The sequence below is a fragment of the Protobothrops mucrosquamatus genome, unplaced genomic scaffold, assembly GCF_001527695.2.
Source record: "Protobothrops mucrosquamatus isolate PMUCROS unplaced genomic scaffold, P.Mucros_1.0 scaffold_270, whole genome shotgun sequence".
Classification (NCBI taxonomy): Eukaryota; Metazoa; Chordata; class Lepidosauria; order Squamata; family Viperidae; genus Protobothrops; species Protobothrops mucrosquamatus.
In genome coordinates this window covers 160,765-177,847 of record NW_015386346.1, presented here as the reverse complement: position 1 = coordinate 177,847, position 17,083 = coordinate 160,765, and the positions used below count along the sequence as shown (strand labels likewise).

At 57.2% G+C, this 17,083-nt stretch overlaps 3 protein-coding genes across 3 annotated transcripts; 2 read left to right on the top strand and 1 right to left on the bottom strand.

The window, feature by feature from the left end:
- Positions 1–771: 771 nt before the first annotated feature.
- On the top strand, positions 772–7,615 carry TPRN (taperin). Its single transcript, XM_015831634.1, has 4 exons — positions 772–2,451; positions 5,259–5,451; positions 5,814–5,941; positions 6,224–7,615. The coding sequence occupies exons 1-4, from the start codon at positions 772–774 to the stop codon at positions 6,284–6,286; spliced, it is 2,064 nt and encodes a 687-aa protein (XP_015687120.1). The 3' UTR covers positions 6,287–7,615.
- Positions 7,616–8,436: 821 nt separating this feature from the next.
- SSNA1 (SS nuclear autoantigen 1) lies at positions 8,437–9,005 on the bottom strand. Its single transcript, XM_015831666.2, has 3 exons — positions 8,954–9,005; positions 8,664–8,863; positions 8,437–8,576 (listed from the first exon to the last, which is right to left on the bottom strand). The coding sequence occupies exons 1-3, from the start codon at positions 9,003–9,005 to the stop codon at positions 8,475–8,477; spliced, it is 354 nt and encodes a 117-aa protein (XP_015687152.1). The 3' UTR covers positions 8,437–8,474.
- On the top strand, positions 9,006–13,548 carry ANAPC2 (anaphase promoting complex subunit 2; the record flags this gene model as incomplete). Its single annotated transcript, XM_015831633.1, has 12 exons — positions 9,006–9,475; positions 9,558–9,690; positions 10,038–10,212; positions 10,319–10,438; positions 10,661–10,778; positions 10,882–11,063; positions 11,155–11,296; positions 11,520–11,595; positions 11,737–11,940; positions 12,192–12,321; positions 12,674–12,909; positions 13,140–13,548. Coding segments are annotated over 12 exons (2,199 nt in total), but the record flags the coding sequence as incomplete, so codon positions are not given.
- Between the last annotated feature and the right edge of the window lie 3,535 nt (positions 13,549–17,083).

Genomic DNA, 17,083 nt, shown 5'->3' with positions numbered 1-17,083 from the left:
GCGCCTCAGAAGGGACCCCCGAGTCCTCAGGCTGCGAAGCCAAAGTAGCGCTACCGTATCTCAGGCACGCTTCGCCCACGGAAGGGATGCAGCTGAGGCAGGAAAAGGCTGCAAAGCCGCTCCCCGGTGGCCCGCTCTTGTCTGACTCCAATTCCCAGAATCCCCAGCTAGGATCCCGACCAATGGTTTGCGACGTTCTCCAAAAGACGCGACTCTTGCCCAATAGACCTCGCTTGCGCGTAGAGGGCGGGGCTTCTTGCGCAGCGCAGAGCGGGAAGGGACGCGTGGATCCTTCGACGTGATTCTACGTTGCCCTTGCCCTTAGACCCGGGCGAGGCTTCCCGCACAGCGCTGTGCCGCGCCCGAAGCGCCTTCCGCCCAAAGAGCGGCATTCCGTTCCAAACCCTCGTTCCAACGAGCGTTCTGCTTACCTAACGAAAAGGCCAATGGGAGCCCGCAATCGGCTGGGCGGGGCCGTCCCGCCTCCCGTCCAATGAATGACGCTACCGACTGAGACGGTCGCGGCTGCCACGCTGAAATTCAGCAACGCCCCGAGAGCTCGCGATAGGCTAATCGAGACCGTCTTTCGTGCGCCGAGGCGGGATTCCGCCGCGACAGCCAATCGGCGCGGCCGTTCCGCCAGGGCGTCTTCTCCGCGGCCGGTGGGCGGCGCTATCTCCGGCGGGCCCAGGAAGTCAGCAGCGGCGGCGGCGGCGCGGCCGGTCGGCCAGAAGGGAGGCGAGGCTGCCGCGCCCGCAGCTGCCGCTCGCCATGAGCAGCCTACGGGAGGGCGCGGCGGCGGCCGAGGCGCCGGCCTGGAAGCTGGCCCTTCTCGAGCGCAAGCGGGCCAAGCTGGCGGCCGGCATGGGTCTCGAGCGCGGCCGGGGCCCTGTTCCGCGGCTCGGCCAGGGCCCCGACGGACGCGAGGCGGGGACGGTGGTGGCCGAGAGTCTGGGCCCGCTGCGGGAGAACCCCTTCATGCGCCTGGAGAGCGAGCGGCGGCGGCGGCGGCGGCGGGGCGCCTGCGATCTCCCGGGGACGGCCGCCGCCCCCTCGCCCGCCGCCGAGTCCCCGGCCCTGGCGCAGCTGCTCCAGCTCTACGGCGCCGTGCCGGGCATCCGCACCATCCGCGCCGACAACATCCTCATCATCGAGTCCAGCGACCCGGCGGATCCCGCGCAAGGCGGCGGCGGAGCGGGAGACGCGCCCGTCCGTCAGAGCCCCCTGCGGGACCTGCTCGCCCGTGGCGGCCCTCCCGTCACCGAGATCCGCGCCGCCCAAGTGGTCGTCTACGAGCCCGAAGCGCCGCCGATCGCCGCCGGCCCCGATTCCGGTCTGGTCAGCCGGCTGCTGCAGAAGTTCGACCGCGCGGCGAAAGGGAAGAGGCGAGGGGGCGAGGACCCCGCCCCGCCGGTGCCTCCGCCGCCCCGCTCCCCCGCCGCCTGCCCGGACCTCCCGCCCGGCGCTCAGGGCGGCGGCGGCTTTTTCTTGCAGAAGATCGGCTCCAACTCCTTCGTGGTGAATCCGCGGGGACACCGCCCCGGCCTCTCAGCCGTTTCTGCGTCCGGTAACGGGCGTGCGAGGGTGGAGGAGGACGCTCCGCCTTCTCCCAGCGGTCCCGATCAGCGCGGGGCGGCCGCCGTCTCCAAAGCCGTGCCATCCTCCCAGAGCCCCGCGGCTTCGTTCCCGCTGGAAGCTGAGGCGGGGAAGCCAAAGCCCAAGGCCACCGCCGCCCTTGAGGCCTCGCCACAGCCGCCGCCAACCAGTGCCACTCCGGACAGTCCGTCCGGGCCCAGCCCGCTCTTCAGCTCCAGCTGCTCCTTTGAAATCTGCCCCACCCCAAAGCCGGACCTCGCCGCCATCCCTGCTCATGACCTGCAGGCGCGCGCCTTGGCCAGCTTGCGGCTCAGCTCCCGCAACTCCTTCCTCTTTGTGCCCCAACGGAAAGCGGAGCCCCCTGGCCCTCCGAAGCCCCGGCCGGCCCCTTCCTCTTGGCCCAGAGAGGCCCTCCCGTCCGAGCCTCTGGTGCCCGTGACTGACATAGATGAGGACTTGGTGGCAGCCCTGCCTCCCTTGAAAGTCTTGAGCCCCAGGCTGGAGGGCTTCCATGTGCCCCGAGAAGGTGGCCTGGCTCGGGAGATGCTGGAGCCTGCCTTGCCCACCTCTGGGCCCTTTTCCACTGGTTATGTCACTCGCAGCAGCACCTTCACCGTAGTGCCCAAAAGGAAGCTCCCCACGGCCGGCCTGGAGCCCTTCAGCGGAGCCTGGCTACAGGAGGAGGAGGAGGGAGAGGACAGAAGCCAAAGGGAAGCCCAGATGGGAGCCCTCCAGCAGGAGGAATCGGGTCGCATCAAAAAACGGTACCCCACTGTCAATGAGATCGAAGTGATTGGCGGCTACCTTTCGCTCAATAAATCCTGCATGAGCAAAACGGGTATTCGGCGCAAAAAGGTAACTAGTGGACACCTGTGTTGACCAGTCCTATTTCTGTTACGCTGGATTTTTGCAGTGTGCGGAGGTGAGCAGGATTTGACCAAAGAATGCTGGGCCACTGTTGGGCAACTACTGTAGGGCCTCTTCATCTCTTACGTTCTCTAGGGAGGCTCAGGACCCTTCATGCCAACGGTGGATTAAGCTGCCTGCAAGTGCCCAGGGAACATAATGTGCTACTGTTCCCCTAGTAGCTGCTCATGGTGTAAATAGGCCAGACTTTAATACGAGTGCAGAGTTAGCTGTGTGAAATAGCAAACAAGAACTTGGAAAGGTTTTGCAGGCTTGATTTCATCCATCCACTGTGGATTGTAAGGAAGGGACCCTCCTTGTCCCTGGGTGCTTTGGGGCTGTGGCATTTTGGCAACTGGTGATTTTAGTGGGGGTGGATCCTATATATAGGTATAGTCTGTATGTACAGATCAGGATGGGGAGCGTCATTCAAGGTTCAGGATGACACTATAAAGAGGTCTGGCAGAGGCCTGACGTGACTGCAGAGCAAATGTGGCTTCCTATCTTTTCACACTCAACTGCAAGATTACACCTGCTTAGAAACTGATGGGAGATGCAGGTCAATTGTTTTGGACTCTTAATCAGCAACCTTGGCCAGTGCTAGGCTGGGGTCACTTTTCAAACCCCCAACCAAGCAGAGCCTGTTTTCTTCTGATTCATGCAGTTGGCTTACCATTGGTACAGATTCCTCTAACAGGGTGTGGCAGACACAGGGTGGAAAAGTGAGGCCAAGTGATCAAATGATTATGCAATATCAAGAGTCAGGCTGGAGGAGAAGAGATGGTAATTATTTATGTATATATTTCCTTGTAGCTCAGGTTTCCTTTGAGACATTGCTGCACTGTTTCTTAGCTATCAAAATCCTTTTTTTTTTACGCCGAGGCTTTTCGTAGTGCCACCTTTTTGAGAACTAGTGGGAATTTGTCCTTCAGTCGGTTGCCTGTTGAGCTCCCCCTCCCTTTCCAGCTGTGGAAGGGCTTCCCCCTGTCCTGGCTGAGGTTGTCTTTTATATTTCAAAGTCGTTGGAAGGAAAGCGGCCCCTGAGGAGCCCTTGTGCTGCTTTTGTTCGGCCCCTGCAAGGCTCTTGTCAGTTACTGGCTCTTGGCCTGGGAGCTCCGGTTGCTGTCAACAAAGGAAATACAGGGGCATTGATAAGAAGGTGCCGCTGGAAGAAGAGCTGCTGAACATGGCCTGATGATGTTCCTGTCAGAATAAAACATTCCTGGAAATTAATTGATGTCCACAGGTTACCTGCTAACCAGAAAATGGCTTGCCAACTTCAAGGAGTAGTAGTTTCAAAGAACCACAGTTATTTCTTGGTGATTAAGATTGCCTTTCTTCCTGTGGTTCACGTTGCCATTGTAGTTCTTCGCAGGAGCCTCTGTAAACCAGGTGAAGGTGAAAGAGAGGGGCCGTCCAGAGTCTTTCCAGACTGAGGATGCATTTGGACCCAAGACCCCTCACTCCTGGTCAACCATCTTAATCTCCATGCCACACTGGTGCAAGGCTGTTTAAAGTAAAACTTGGTGGGCTGTGGAAGTTGGCCATGTATTTTTTTTAAAAAAACAAGGTTTTCTGACACTTCAAGGAAGTTTACTTATATATATATAAGCAAACTTTCTTGAGGTGTCTGAAACTTGTATCTCCCCTGTGGCACCTGATCCTGCTCTGCTTGCAGCATCCTTCAGGGTGTTGATTACAGGCTAAAAGGCAATCACTTTTTGCGCAGGGACATTGTGGGATTTTGGCCCAGTTTGTGTTTGCATTTGAATTGCAAAATGATGATCCAGGGAGATAAATAAGGAGCTCCTGGAAGTGGTGGTAAGAACCAAGGAAACATTGGCTTCTGCACTGATGATGACAAAATAGTTTCCCATTAGATGCTGTAGATGCTACACAAACTGAAAAGCTTGTACAAATCAATTTCACAAGCTTTAAGCTCAGTGTTTAGACGGCTTTGCTAAAGTTCTAGTTCTGTCTTGTCAAAACAATGCAAATGGGACTACGAGGCATTTGGGTATTGCTACAAGGACCTCAGGCTGCAGTTTGTAATGTATTTTCTGTAGCTGAGAAGAGACTCTGGAGGACTAGGCTTCTGCTTTTTTTCTTTTCAATGCTTGAAATTGGATTAAAAGGTTAAATGGGCATTAGTGAGCATTGTAGCCTTAGCTTCTCTGTTGATGTTTCTTTTAAACAAGATTGCTTTTCTTTTGGAACATAGTTACTTTATTTTTAAAGTGGCTGCTTTAAAACAAGATTCTTAGTGCTGACTGTGATGATGATGAGGTGAGGTTCTAAAATGGAGCAAAAATTATAGTGTTTGGCCGAGTGGTTAAGGCACCAGGCTAGAAAGCAGGTGATGCTGTTTGAGTCCCGCCCTAGGCTTGAAAGCCATCTGGATAACTTTTGGCCAGTCCGACCCACCTCACAGGGTTGTTGTAGTGGGGAAAATAGGAGGAAGGTGTGTTGGATATGCTCACTGCCTTGAGTTATTTGTAAAAATAATAAAGGTGGGATATAAATATGGCAAGGAGGCCTATGAATCTGCTTGTATCCTCTTGGGAGATTTCCTGAAGCATTCAAAAGTGTTCCGTCTCTGTTGATTCCCACTGAAAGATGAGGCTTCACTGGACTTTGACGTGTCACCTATAGAAATCAAATAAAAATACTGAAGGATTCCAGCTGGAATAAGCTAGAAATTTATCTCACTGAAACCTGAGGTAGAGTTGCAAAACAGCTTCTTACTGTTCTTTCAGATGAAAATATCTTTCAATGAGACCAGCTTGCAAACCACGTTTGAATATCCATCCGAGAGCTCCTTGGTAGATGAGGAGGAGGAGGAGGAGGAGGAAGAAGAGGAGGAAGAATACGCCACAGAAGTAGATGAGAAGCCTGCCTTTCTCATTCCTCGTCCAACCACTACTGTCAACTCCAACCCAGTCAACTCAGGTAAGCCTCTCATTTCAAAACCTATTTTGGCTTGAGGCTATGGCAGATCCCCAGTTATGACATCACTTTTGGAACTGGAGTTGGGCGAGGCAGCGACGCTGTTATCCAGCACTTTCCACATTCAGGAACAAACTGGATATTAAGCCCCTGTAGTTAAAACAGTAGCATCCCCAGTGAGATAGAAGGAAAAATTTCAGAAAGTTGAAACTTTAAACTTCCATGTCCTTCTTGATGTCCAGTAGAGCTTTATCAGAGGATAATAACTCTTTCCAGCCTCAAGAGTGGAATCTCTGCCCGTGCCATCCCATCTTACTCTTCCCCTTTTGCTTCTTCTGACTCCGGGCGCTCATCCTTTTTGATAGGTCTGTCAGGTTACACTCCAAAGCACTCCTTGGGCTTCAACCAGTGGCAGGAGCAACAGCACAAGAAGCCGCTTTCAAGCATTGGAGCCTTTCTACAGAACACTGACAAGCCGGACCAACGGGTCATGGTAAGACTTGGGCAGGCGTGCGTTTGTCCTGGGGGGGGGAGGTATCGGCGGGTGGCAGCTTCGTAAACTTGTCTGCAGTAGAACAAAGCAGAGGTAGCAGGCAAAGTTCTGCACTTGCAGCAGCTCAAAAGAAGGCTGGTGCTACAGGCAAGATTCAGCATCAGCGTCATTCCATCTTTGAATGGATGCCCTTTCTAGCCAATGGGGCACGGTGCTTTGCTTCCTTGCATCGCTCTTCTCTGGAAGAAAAGCAGCATGGCAGCTATCTTTGTCTCCTCACAGCTCACCCCTGCCGAAAAAAGCCACCTGTCTGACTTCAGTAGCGAACCGGCCCTCTACTTCTGAGTCCTGAGCGCAGGCGGAAGAAAGATGTCCTTGGCACCCTTGCCCCGCCAGAAGAGACAAAAGGTGGCACGCAAAGCCAAACTTCTCTTCCCTCATCAGGTACTGAGATGCCCCGGAGGGCTTCACGTTCAAATGCACCTCTTGTTTCGGCAGCTTGGGTTTTTTACCTGCAGCCTTCCTGTTCTGAGACAAAAACGCCAGAGGTGCCCAGATGCTGAATGGGCTGCCAAATGCTCAGATTGCAGTTGAGCCACTAGCTGCTCCCTCCGGCCAGATACGTGCAAGGTGGCTCAGCAACGAGCTTGAGCAAGCTGCAACCTGATGGGAAATATTGTCCGGGAACTCACCTTGGGGAAATCATGCTCCAAACACTTAGCAGAAGCTTTTCAGCTGAGCAAATAGCGACAAATACTCTTGCCTTCAACAGACTAACTGTACTAGTGGACTCTGTTAAAGAAAATTCCAGTTCCCAAAGGGCCAATCTCAAATATGTGCCCTAATATGATGCTTGCATTTCTGTGACCAAATCGTGCAGAAGGTCAGCTGTGCAGCAGTTTCTTAGATGCATCTTGTGGCAACTGGAATCCTGTAGAAAGCTGGCAATTTGTGATTCTTAGTCTTTTTTGAGCTGATCTTTGGTGCTCACATTTTCCTTGCCAGATCCAAAATTTTGGTAACAGAGGCTTTAAGAGTTACTGTGTCTGAATGAAGCTCTAGGTCAGATGGCCAATCCTTCACCTGCGGTGCCACTAAATGCTGCCTCATAGCTGGGGGCTTTTCCTTGCCCAGCTCTTAGAGCCAAGTTTTTCAGCACTCAGACTCGGCTTAAGTCTGAATCCCAGGAAAATGGAGGGAGACTCCTGGATTTCTGATCCTTCCTCTCCAATGATAACCTTTTGCTATCATATTTTCCAGAAAGCAGCTGGTCTGGTCATCTGGAGGAGGATTATACTGATTAATTGGCTAGCACTGCATTCAGGTTATGGAAACCAGAGTAAACACTGTCATTAGCATTTCAGTAGCACTCCAGGCAAGAGCAGAATGTTATTTATGTTATGGGGCTCGGCCACATGAAGTCTCCTGTGAAAGGAGCAAGACCTGGAGAGTAGGTGTGTGTCTTCTTTCTGTTTAGTATCTAAAATCAAAGCAAGCTAATTCACTGTTGTATATTTTGCACTTCTTTATTAATGGAGGAAGCTAGGGCTTTGATCTTACACTCCACTGGATCTAGCTGGAGAAACGAAACTGTTGTATATGTTCCTCTTCCGCCTTTGAATGCTGTCACTTTGGGCTTCCCAGGTTCATTAAACCACACAAGTGATTTCTTCATGACTGTTGTTGGGTGATTTATTTGGCTATTTTACGCAACTGGTATATCAGCGTGCACAGAATTGCAACATGAACCTGCAGTTGCATCCCTGTCTTACCAACTCTAACCTTCAGTTGCAGATTCCTATAGTATCTGGCCATTTTGCTGGATTCATGATTGGGGGAGCTGTGAAAGCATAGAAGGTTGGAGGAAAAGAAGGCCAGATGGTGGAGACAAATCTCTATTCACTAGGCAAAAATAATTGGGCCTCAGGTGTCGTTGAGCCCAGGCCCAGCCTGCTTGTAGGCAGAGCAAACAAGGCAACGGGAGGATGCCCGTAAAGCCTTCCTTGCTGTTTCTATGTACCTTCCTCTGCTGCGAGGGACGGCTTCCGCCTCCTGTACCTGGTGCTCCACTCCCCACCCCCTTCACTCTCCCTGCCCGGCAGGAACCTCTCACCATTTCCAAGTTAGCTCCAGAGCCAGAGATGCCATGGGCAGCCCAAGGCAGCAGAGTAGCCCTTTGTGTACATTACATCAGTCAAATGTAACACCAACTTCCCTCGGAGCTCAGGGTTGCCTCGAACTGCGAGATGGGCAGCAAATAAATTGAATAAATAAAAATGCCACCTCCCATCCAGACCTGGCTGGCTGTGTGTCCCAAAGAAAGCCAGGCAATGGGACCACCTGCTTGGTGATGCAGCTGCTGGAAGCCCCTTTCCCTCCTGCTGCCTGCCTGCTTTGCGGTGATTGGGGTAGGGGAAAGGGGCGAGGGGAGCCTGCCAGGCCCTTGCCACCCCCCCTCCGCCCCATCCCCCACAGTGGAAGCTGCACCAGGCGTCTTTGGGGAAACCCATCAGCTTTATTTGGTGCTCCCCCCTCAGATCTCCTTGGCAGGGAGGCTCTTGGACTCGGTGGCCTTGGCCAGGTTCCCGGCTTCCTTCTTCAGCACGTTCAGCAGCGTCTGCGAGCTTTCCAGGACCTGGGGCGGGCGGGAAAGGATGCCTGGTCACGCCGGGGCGGCCCGGGGCGGGCGGGCGCGGGAGGTCCGGGGCGGGGGCCGTCTCACCTTCATGTAGGCCGCCTCGGTCTCGGCGATGGTCTTGTCGAACTCGTTGCGCGTGGCCATCTTGTGGGCCAGGGTCTCGTTGATGCGGGCCAGGCGCTCGGTCAGCACGCGGAGGTCGCCCTGCAGCTTGCCCTTCTCCTCCTCCTCCTGCCGGATCTGCCGGCTCAGCTCGTCCCTCTTGGCGCAGAGCTCCTCGATGCCTGCGGAGGGCGCCGCGGCTCAGCGCTTCGCGGGAACGCCGCCCCCCCCCACTCCTCCCCCACGCCCCCGCCGCCGTCCCCGCCGCTTACACTTGACCAGCTCGTTGTTGTAGCTCTGCAGCGCCGCGCCTTGCTGGGTCATCGNGTGCTGGCGCGGCACGGGCTGCTGGCGGCGCTGGAGGAGTGGCTGCTGGACGTGCTGCAGCGGGACCTGCAGGCCCGGCTGGCGCCCGAGTTCTGGAGCCGGGCCGGGGGGGAGCCGCCATGCTCGCGGCGCCTGCTGGAGGCCTTCGGACTGTTGCGCCGCCGCCTGGAGCCCTACCTGCGCGGCCTGGGCCTGCTGGAGGAGTGGGCGCGGCCGGCGGGGCGCTGCTGCCGGGGCGGCCCGCGCGAGAGAGCCGGGGCCCTGCTGCGCGCCGTCCTCTTCTCCGCGCCTCCCGCCGACTTCCGCGAGGCCGTGCGCCGCTTCTACGGGCGCAGCTTCCGCATCTACATGCGGCAGCGCGGCGGCGGTGTGGAAGAGGAGGCGGCCGGCGCGGGCTGCGGCTGCGGGGAGGAGAGCTGCTGGTGCCCGCTGGCCATGGAGCAGTTCCAGCAGCTGAACGCCATCCTGTGGGTACCGGGCGGGCGCGGGGCGCGGGGCGCGGAGCGCGGGTCGGCGGGACGTTTGAGCAGGGTCTTTCTGCCCCCGCAGCCACGAGCTGGACCTGCTGGAGCGGGTGAGCGCCGACGCCGTGACCCACGTGCTGCACGGGATGCTCGAGGAGCGCGTAGAGCGGCGCTGCCGGGGCGAGTACGAGCGCTCCTTCCTCGCGGAGTTCCAGGAGGTAATAATAATGATGATGATAATAATAATAATAATGATAAAGTTGGAAGGAACCTTGGAGGTCACCTAGTCCAACCCCCTGCTCAGGCAGGAAACCCTATACCATTTCAGACAAATGGCTGTCCAGTCTCTTCTTAAAAACTTCCAGTGTTGGAGCATTCACCGCTTCTGGAGGCAGGTGGTTCCACTGGTTAATTGTTCTGCCAGTTAATAGTTCTGTCAGTGTGGGCTAGTGGGCGCCCGGGGAGGGGGCGAGGGGCAGCCGATCTCCCTGCCCTCCCTGTTCCGCCTCTCCCGGCCCGCTGACCCTCCTGTCTGAGGGGTCGCGCCTTCTCTGCCCTGCCCCAGTGGATCGAAAAGGTGATTGGCTGGCTCGGCGGCGTCTTTCTGCGAGAGAGCGCCGGGGCCCCGCCCAGCCCGGCGGCCAGCAGCAGTCTGAAGCGGTGGCAGCGCCACGTCCAGAGATTCTTCTACCGCCTCTACGCCGGGATGCGCATCGAGGAGCTCTTCGGCATCATCCGGGGTGAGCCCGGCTGGGAGCCCCCCCGCCCCCCACCCTGCCCAGGCCTGTCCTGAAGCACGGCCACCCTTCTTCACGCTCCCGCGGGCTGCCCTGGTGTCTGATGCAGATTTCCCGGAGTCGAAGCCGGCAGTGGAAGACCTGAAGTATTGCCTGGAAAGGACCAACCAGCGGCAGCAGCTCTTGACCTCCCTGAAAAGCGCCTTGGAACTGCGGCTCCTCCATCCCGGTGGGTGGCTTCGCTCTCTCCTGCGGCTCTGAAGGAGCACTAAAGCCGCCACCCCCCCCCCCCCCCCCCCCCCCCCCCCCCCCCCCCCCCCCCCCCGCCCCCCCCCCCCCCCCCCCCCCCCCCCCCCCCCCCCCCCCCCCCCCCCCCCCCCCCCCCCCGCGGCTTGCTCTCAGCCTCCCTGAGGGATCTGGCATTTAGGTCCCCCCCTCCTCTCTCTTTCAGGGGTGAACACCTCAGACATCATCACCCTTTACATCTCTGCCATCAAAGCCCTGCGGGAGCTGGATTCTTCCATGGTCATCCTGGAAGTGGCCTGTGAGCCCATCCGCAAATACCTGAGGTGAGAGGGGCCGGCTGGCGTTGGCACCTCCCTGGCTGCCCTGGCTTGCTTTGGCCGATGCCGCGTCAGGCGGTAGACCATAAGCCACTGCCCCCCCCCCCAGGACCAGGGAGGACACCGTGCGGCAGATTGTGGCAGGTCTGACGGGGGATGCGGAGGGGTCGGCTGACCTGGCAAACGAGCTCTCCAAAGCTGACCCGGTGACGTTGGAGAACGGCCAGGAGAGCGAGGACGACGGCTCCGAACCCGAGGACTGGCTGCCCGATCCGGTGGAGGCCGACCCAGGTGGGCTGGGGCTGCGGTTGGGAGGTGGGCCTGCGGGAGGTGGGCCTGCGGTGCTCCCGGCCTCGGCCCACGCGCCCCTTCCTCCTAGCAGGGAAGTCCAGCTCCAAGCGCCGCTCCTCGGACATCATCAGCCTGCTGGTGAGCATCTATGGCAGTAAAGACCTCTTCATCAATGAGTACCGCACGCTTCTTGCTGACCGCTTGCTGCACCAATTCAGTTACAGCGCCGAGAGGTGAGGCCCAAGGGGTCCCGCTGCTGCGCAGAGTCCCCTGAGGCAGGGCCCAAGCCCCAGCCTCGCCAGCAAAGGCCGCCCTTCCCCCTGCTGCGGCCAGGGATAGGAAGGATGGCAGGGGTCCTTCCCGGCCACCCCTCTGCATGAGCTGCCGGTAGAGGGTCTCCTCTGCAGAAGTGCGGGCCGTGTTGTGAGCAACAGTCCTCGTTGCTTCTTGCTTTAGGGAAATCCGAAACGTGGAACTGCTGAAGCTGCGTTTTGGAGAGGCCCAGATGCACTACTGCGAAGTCATGCTAAAAGTAGGTGCTGCCTATGGAGATGTTGTGGGACCACCCTGGCCCCTCCAAATGCTGATTTCACTTGGCTGGAAGTGACAGGCCCCATTGTGGCCTGTCCAGCTGAACTCGGACATCCCAGTTCCTTCCACCTTTCCCATGCAGGACATGGCGGACTCTCGGCGCATCAATGCAAACATTCGTGATGAGGAGCAGAAGCTGCCTGAGCAGGAAAGGCCCCCCTTCAGCCTTGTGGCCATCATCCTCTCCAGTGAGTTCTGGCCCCCGCTGAAGGAGGAGAAGCTGGAGCTCCCAGGGCAGATCAAGGAGGCCATGGAGGCCTACGCAAAGAAGTACGAAAAGCTGAAGGTAGGAGAGTTCTCTGTCTGCAGGAAGTTCAGCCATGGGCCTCTTCTACAGCTGGTAGCCAGCAACAAAGGAGGCCTTCTGTCTCTCCTCCGGGTTCAGCCTAGCTCTCTTCTAGGATTTGGCTGTTCCTTTTTCCCATCTGCCTCTCCCTTCGCCCAGGACATCCTGTGGTGCGATGGCTGGGCCAACAGCCAGGAGCTTCTGGTCCTTCAGCTGAGTAACCATAAGGCTCTCTCGTGGCTTCTTCACAGGCCATGAGGACCTTGAACTGGAAGCATCACCTGGGCTTGGTGAACCTGGAGGTGGAGTTGGCGGACCGCACACTCTCCTTGTCTGTGTCGCCGGTGCATGCAGCGGTCATCCTGCACTTCCAGGGCAAAAGTAGGTCTCCTGGCTCCATGAAAGAATGCCTCTAGCTTCTACCCTTCCCCCACAAAGGGATCTCCCAGTCTTCCAGGGAAGGGCCTGCAGATATGTCTGCATACATGTGGGACGCATGAGCCAGGCGTGGGGGAGGGACGCACATTTGGCAGTGTCAAGATAGAAGGAGGGAAGGTTTCCTATCAGGAGATCCTCCTTGTTCGCCCCAGATGCTCGGAGAACCGGTCTTGGGCCTCTCTATGCAAAATGCTGCCTCTGCCCCACTCTTGTGTCCCTCCTTGGGGACCCTTCCTTAGGCGGCACTGCTACCCTCGAGCTGAGGCCCTAAGCAGGGTGGGTGCCTCCTTTGCAGGCACATGGACCTTGGAGGAGCTGAGTGAAGCTCTGAAGGTGCCAGCAGCCTCCCTGAGGCGCAAGATGACCCTCTGGCTGCAGCAAGGGGTGCTGCGGGAGGAGCCCCCTGGGACCTTCACGGTGATCGAGGAGGAGCTGAAGGACCAGGCCGAGAAGGTGGTGCTGATCGATAGCGATGAGGAGGGGGATTCAGCCATGGCCTCTCAGGCGGACCAGAAGGAGGAGGAGCTGCAGGTGCTGGTCCGGGGAAGGAGGCTTCCCTCCATGAACCAGGGCTAAGGAGGGAAGGCCGGAGGGCAGCCGGGCTCCAGGCACTGGCCTTGAGTGATCCGCCCTTGTCCAGGCACAACAGTGGCCTTCCAGCTGAGGGCTGGCAGGATCTTAGAGGCACCTGAGCAAGAGCCCTGCTTTGTTCTGATCCCTGCCTCGGCATTGTTTCTGTGTCCTTGTGCACCCCTTTGCAGCTCTTTTGGACCTACATCCAGGCGATGCTGACCAACCTGGAGTCTCTCTCCCTGGAGCGCATCCACAGCATGCTGAAGATCTTTGTGATGACGGGCCCCATGGTGACTGAGATCGACATCCAGGAGCTGCAGGTCTTCCTCCAGAAGAAGGTCCGGGACCAGCAGCTCAGCTACTCGGGGGGTGTCTACCGCTTGCCCAAGAGTTGTAACTGAGCTGTCCATTCCAGCACCTGATGGGCTGAGAGATTTGGGCCACCCTCAGACTCTGGCCTGCTGTGCTGCCTTGCCTCGTCTTGGTGCAGGTGGCCACTGGTGCGTGTGTGTGTGTGTGTACACAGCCCAAGGGACTGCTAGCAAAACATTTGTTTTGATGGATGTTCTGGTTCATAATAAAGTGGTTTCCCTCTGAGCCATTGGGACTGCGATGTATTTTTTCTCTGTAAATCCGGCTGGCTTGCTCCCTCTTGCAGCTCGGTTCCTTGCCAACGTTTCCCTCCAGCCCTTCTGCAGAATATCGGGAGAGACGTGGTTGGCTGGACGGTTCTCCCTTTCTTCTAAAGGGCCTGGCCCACACCTACTTCTTGCCAGCGAGTACAGCCTCTTAATTGACATGATACCGGAGAGGGGGGGGAAGGGACGAAGCTCTGGGGAGCTCCCTTTGCCAAGGGCCGTGGTCTCCCCCTCAGCCTCTCTGGGGAATCCCAGGAGCTGCGATGTGGCCCTTGGCTCTGGGAAGGAAAAGGAAAGCGGCACCGGTTCTCTTGGCCAGGAGGGCTTCGGTTGCTTGTAGACACGAGCATCAGCAAAGCCTTTTTGAAGTCCCCAATGCCTGCCACAAAGTGCCGATTGCAGCTGAGATGGAGAGGGCTGGCTGAGAGGGCTCCGAGGTGTGGATGCACTTCATGGAGGAGGAAAAGAAGACCTGGAAAAAGGGACTGGAGAACCACCGGCTGGTAAGTGACAGAGGCAGCCAGTCTTTCTGAGGCTTCCTTGGGAGGAGGGGGGGGCACTGTGGCTGCTGGGCTGGAGAGGGGCCTGCTGGCGCTGCCCATTGGCCGACAAACGTTCTGGGGCCTTGTGAGGTCACAGAGGCTCCCTTGGAGCTCCTGCCTGGCTGGAGGCCTGGCGTTTTCAGGGCTCCTGGGGATGGTGAGAGGTTGGGCTCAGGGCTTCAGGATGCAACTGGCCTGCCTGTTCATCGTAAGCGTCCTCTCCTTGGCTTCACGTGAGCAATGGGCCCGATCATCCAATGCGGGTTTGGGGCTGGGAAGAAAGCCTGGAGCTAGACAGGCTGCAGAGTGTTAGGGCTCTAAATCCGGGTGCGCTTGTAACCCCCGTAGGCACCAGAATTTGAGGTCATATCTGTAAGCAGTCCACAACTGGAGGGGGAGACAACACACAAAATATAGATTTGGGAGGGGGGAGGAAAGGATCACCATGGGAAGAACGGGCCAAATCTCCTACGTCCATTTTTGCATTTGGAATTCTTCCATTGATTTGCAGTGAGAATGAGCAGGGTAGAGGCCTCCAGAGCTCATCCAACCAATTTTGAGTTCCACCCGAAACATAAAAAGAAAATAATTGCCTCTCCGAAAGATGCCTGGAAGGAGGAGGAGGAGGAGGAGGAGGAGGACAGAGAAGAAGGATTCCGTGAGCGGATTGTTCGAAGAGCCGTGAGGAAGGTCAGCCTCTTGCAGCAGTTGGGGCTTCCCCCTTGGAATCTCAGGGCCCCCAGATGGGCAGGTGACAGTCCCTGCGCTGTGGGGGTGGCAGCACTGGCAGGAGGGTGGGAAGGACGACTGGGAGAAGAGACCTAACGTGCAAATCCTGCCGGGGGGGGGGGAGGGCTGGTATGAATCTGTAACCCAGTATTATCCCAACAGTATCCCGAAGATGCTGGAGATCACGTGGAAGCTGGCCATCGGCAAATCTCCATCCCCAGTAAGGGCTTCTCCCTCCTCTCTGTGATTTGGGGAGGGAGGACATTTGCACCCCTTTCCTCCCCATGGCTCAGGGAATTTGGTGTGGCTTCGCTCCTACGTTTGGAGGAGCAGGAATATGTCTTTGCTCCACTGAGAACCAAGAAGAGGGCTTGCTCTGAGGACAGTTTCTGCCTCTTGGTGCCTGGTGCCCCCGACCACGGAGAGGGAGCCTGGATAGGTCTGGAAGAGCTTGGGAAGCCGGCTGCCCCTCCTGCCCCTGACTCTGCCTCTCCTTCCCATCCCAGTGGGCCGAGCTGAGGGCAGCTGTCCTGAAGTGCTGGCCAAAGGGACCCTGGCAGTGATTGTGGCCGCCTTGGCCTTCTTGGGCTTCTTTTCCACTTCTGTCCTTCTGGTGGTGGCGGTCTGCGTCTTGCGGATGGTGGAGAAGCAAAGGTGAGTCTTGCAGGCCGGGAGGGCTGTCGGGTCTCCATCCTGCTGCCGCTGCTGACCTGCAGAAGCCTCCTGGGGGCCAGAACCAGCCAGGTCATCCCGGGGCTCTGGAGTCATTGCAAGCCCTGCCCTTTGCCCTCCTCCTGGCTCTGCCTGGGGATCAATCCAGATGGAGATGGTGGAGCAAACTCCGCAGGCCCAGGGCAGCTCAGTGCCTCTTGTCTCAGTCAACAGTGTTTTGGTCTCTTTTCTCTCTCTGTCTCAAGGAAAACAGGGAAGGATGGGAAAACCAGCTACCCTTCTTCCAGGAGACCTCTCCCTCCTATCCCGTAAGTGAAGCAGGCAAGTGGGGGCCACTGCAGACCCTCAAAGGGTGTGTGTGTGTGTGGTGGGTCTCCTGAGGTCTGGATTGTCAAGGTTGAGCAACTGAAGTGCCAGAGGTTAGAAGTGTGATCTCCTCTGAAGACTTGAACATTTTGAAAAAAAATGATCAGCCAGCCAAGGGTTTTGTCTGCTCGGTCAGCTGGTCCTTGCCTAAAACTTGCTCCGCTGCTTCAGATGCTGTGGCCTTTTTCTCCCCAGCCCTTAGCGAGGGAGGGAGGGAGGGAGGGAGGGAGGGAATGTGTGTGCCAAAAATGGACGCAGGCCCCTTGCATTCTTGCCCTTCCCTTGCAGACCTCCTCGCCCAGAGCGTACATACATGACCATGAAGCCACATGGCTCTGATCGCCTCCGTCCAGCCACCCCGTGAGTAGCCGCACTGGCGTTGGCCTCGGAGGAGCCTAGTTTTAGGGGCCCTTTCTTTGTAGCCCAGATACAACCTGTAACTATTCCAGTGTGGATTTTGAGTCTCGGGAGTCTGGGCAGTCTCAAGTGGCTGCTTTAAAGCTATTGGGGAGAACGTTTTGCAGAAACCAAGGAGGCCTGAAAGGGTCTTTATTACCACAATTAATTTTGGACGTGTGGTTTTACATCAGGAGAAATGTATTTAGCTGATTCAGAAAACAGCCAGAGCTCTCGATGGCTCCTCTGTCCTCCATGTGGGATTGGGGCGCTTAATTCATAGGTGGGTCAAGGAGGAGGTGGGGGGAGCTGGCCCCTTTCTCTGCTGGAGCACTGAAGCCCATTCCTGTCCCCTCAGGCACACCACAGAGGATGCCTACCTGAGTGTCAATGAGCTGAATCCTGGTCCCAGGTGGGTCAGGGAGAGAAGGTGGGGAGGGAGGGTGGGACGGGATGCCCAGGAAAAAGAGCGGCTCTTTGGCAAAGCTGCTTTTATGTTTTGTTTAGGCTGCTCAGGGCAAGGCGGTAGGAATGTTGTTTTAACAGCAGACAAACGTAGAGAGATGGGCTGGCTTGATGTCGTGCTCTCTGACAGTATTCGGGGATCTTGTGGGGCACTAGTGAGGAAAAGACCTTCAGCCCCCTTCAGAAGTGCGGCAGAAGGCTCTCTCAATGCGCCCTGGGGCCGATGCCGAGAAGCAGAGCGCCTCTCGGCTTCTCTTGTGCACCAGGAAAAGTGAGGCGCTGCAGCCATTTTTGGTCCACAGTCAACCTGGAGGATGGAGGAGT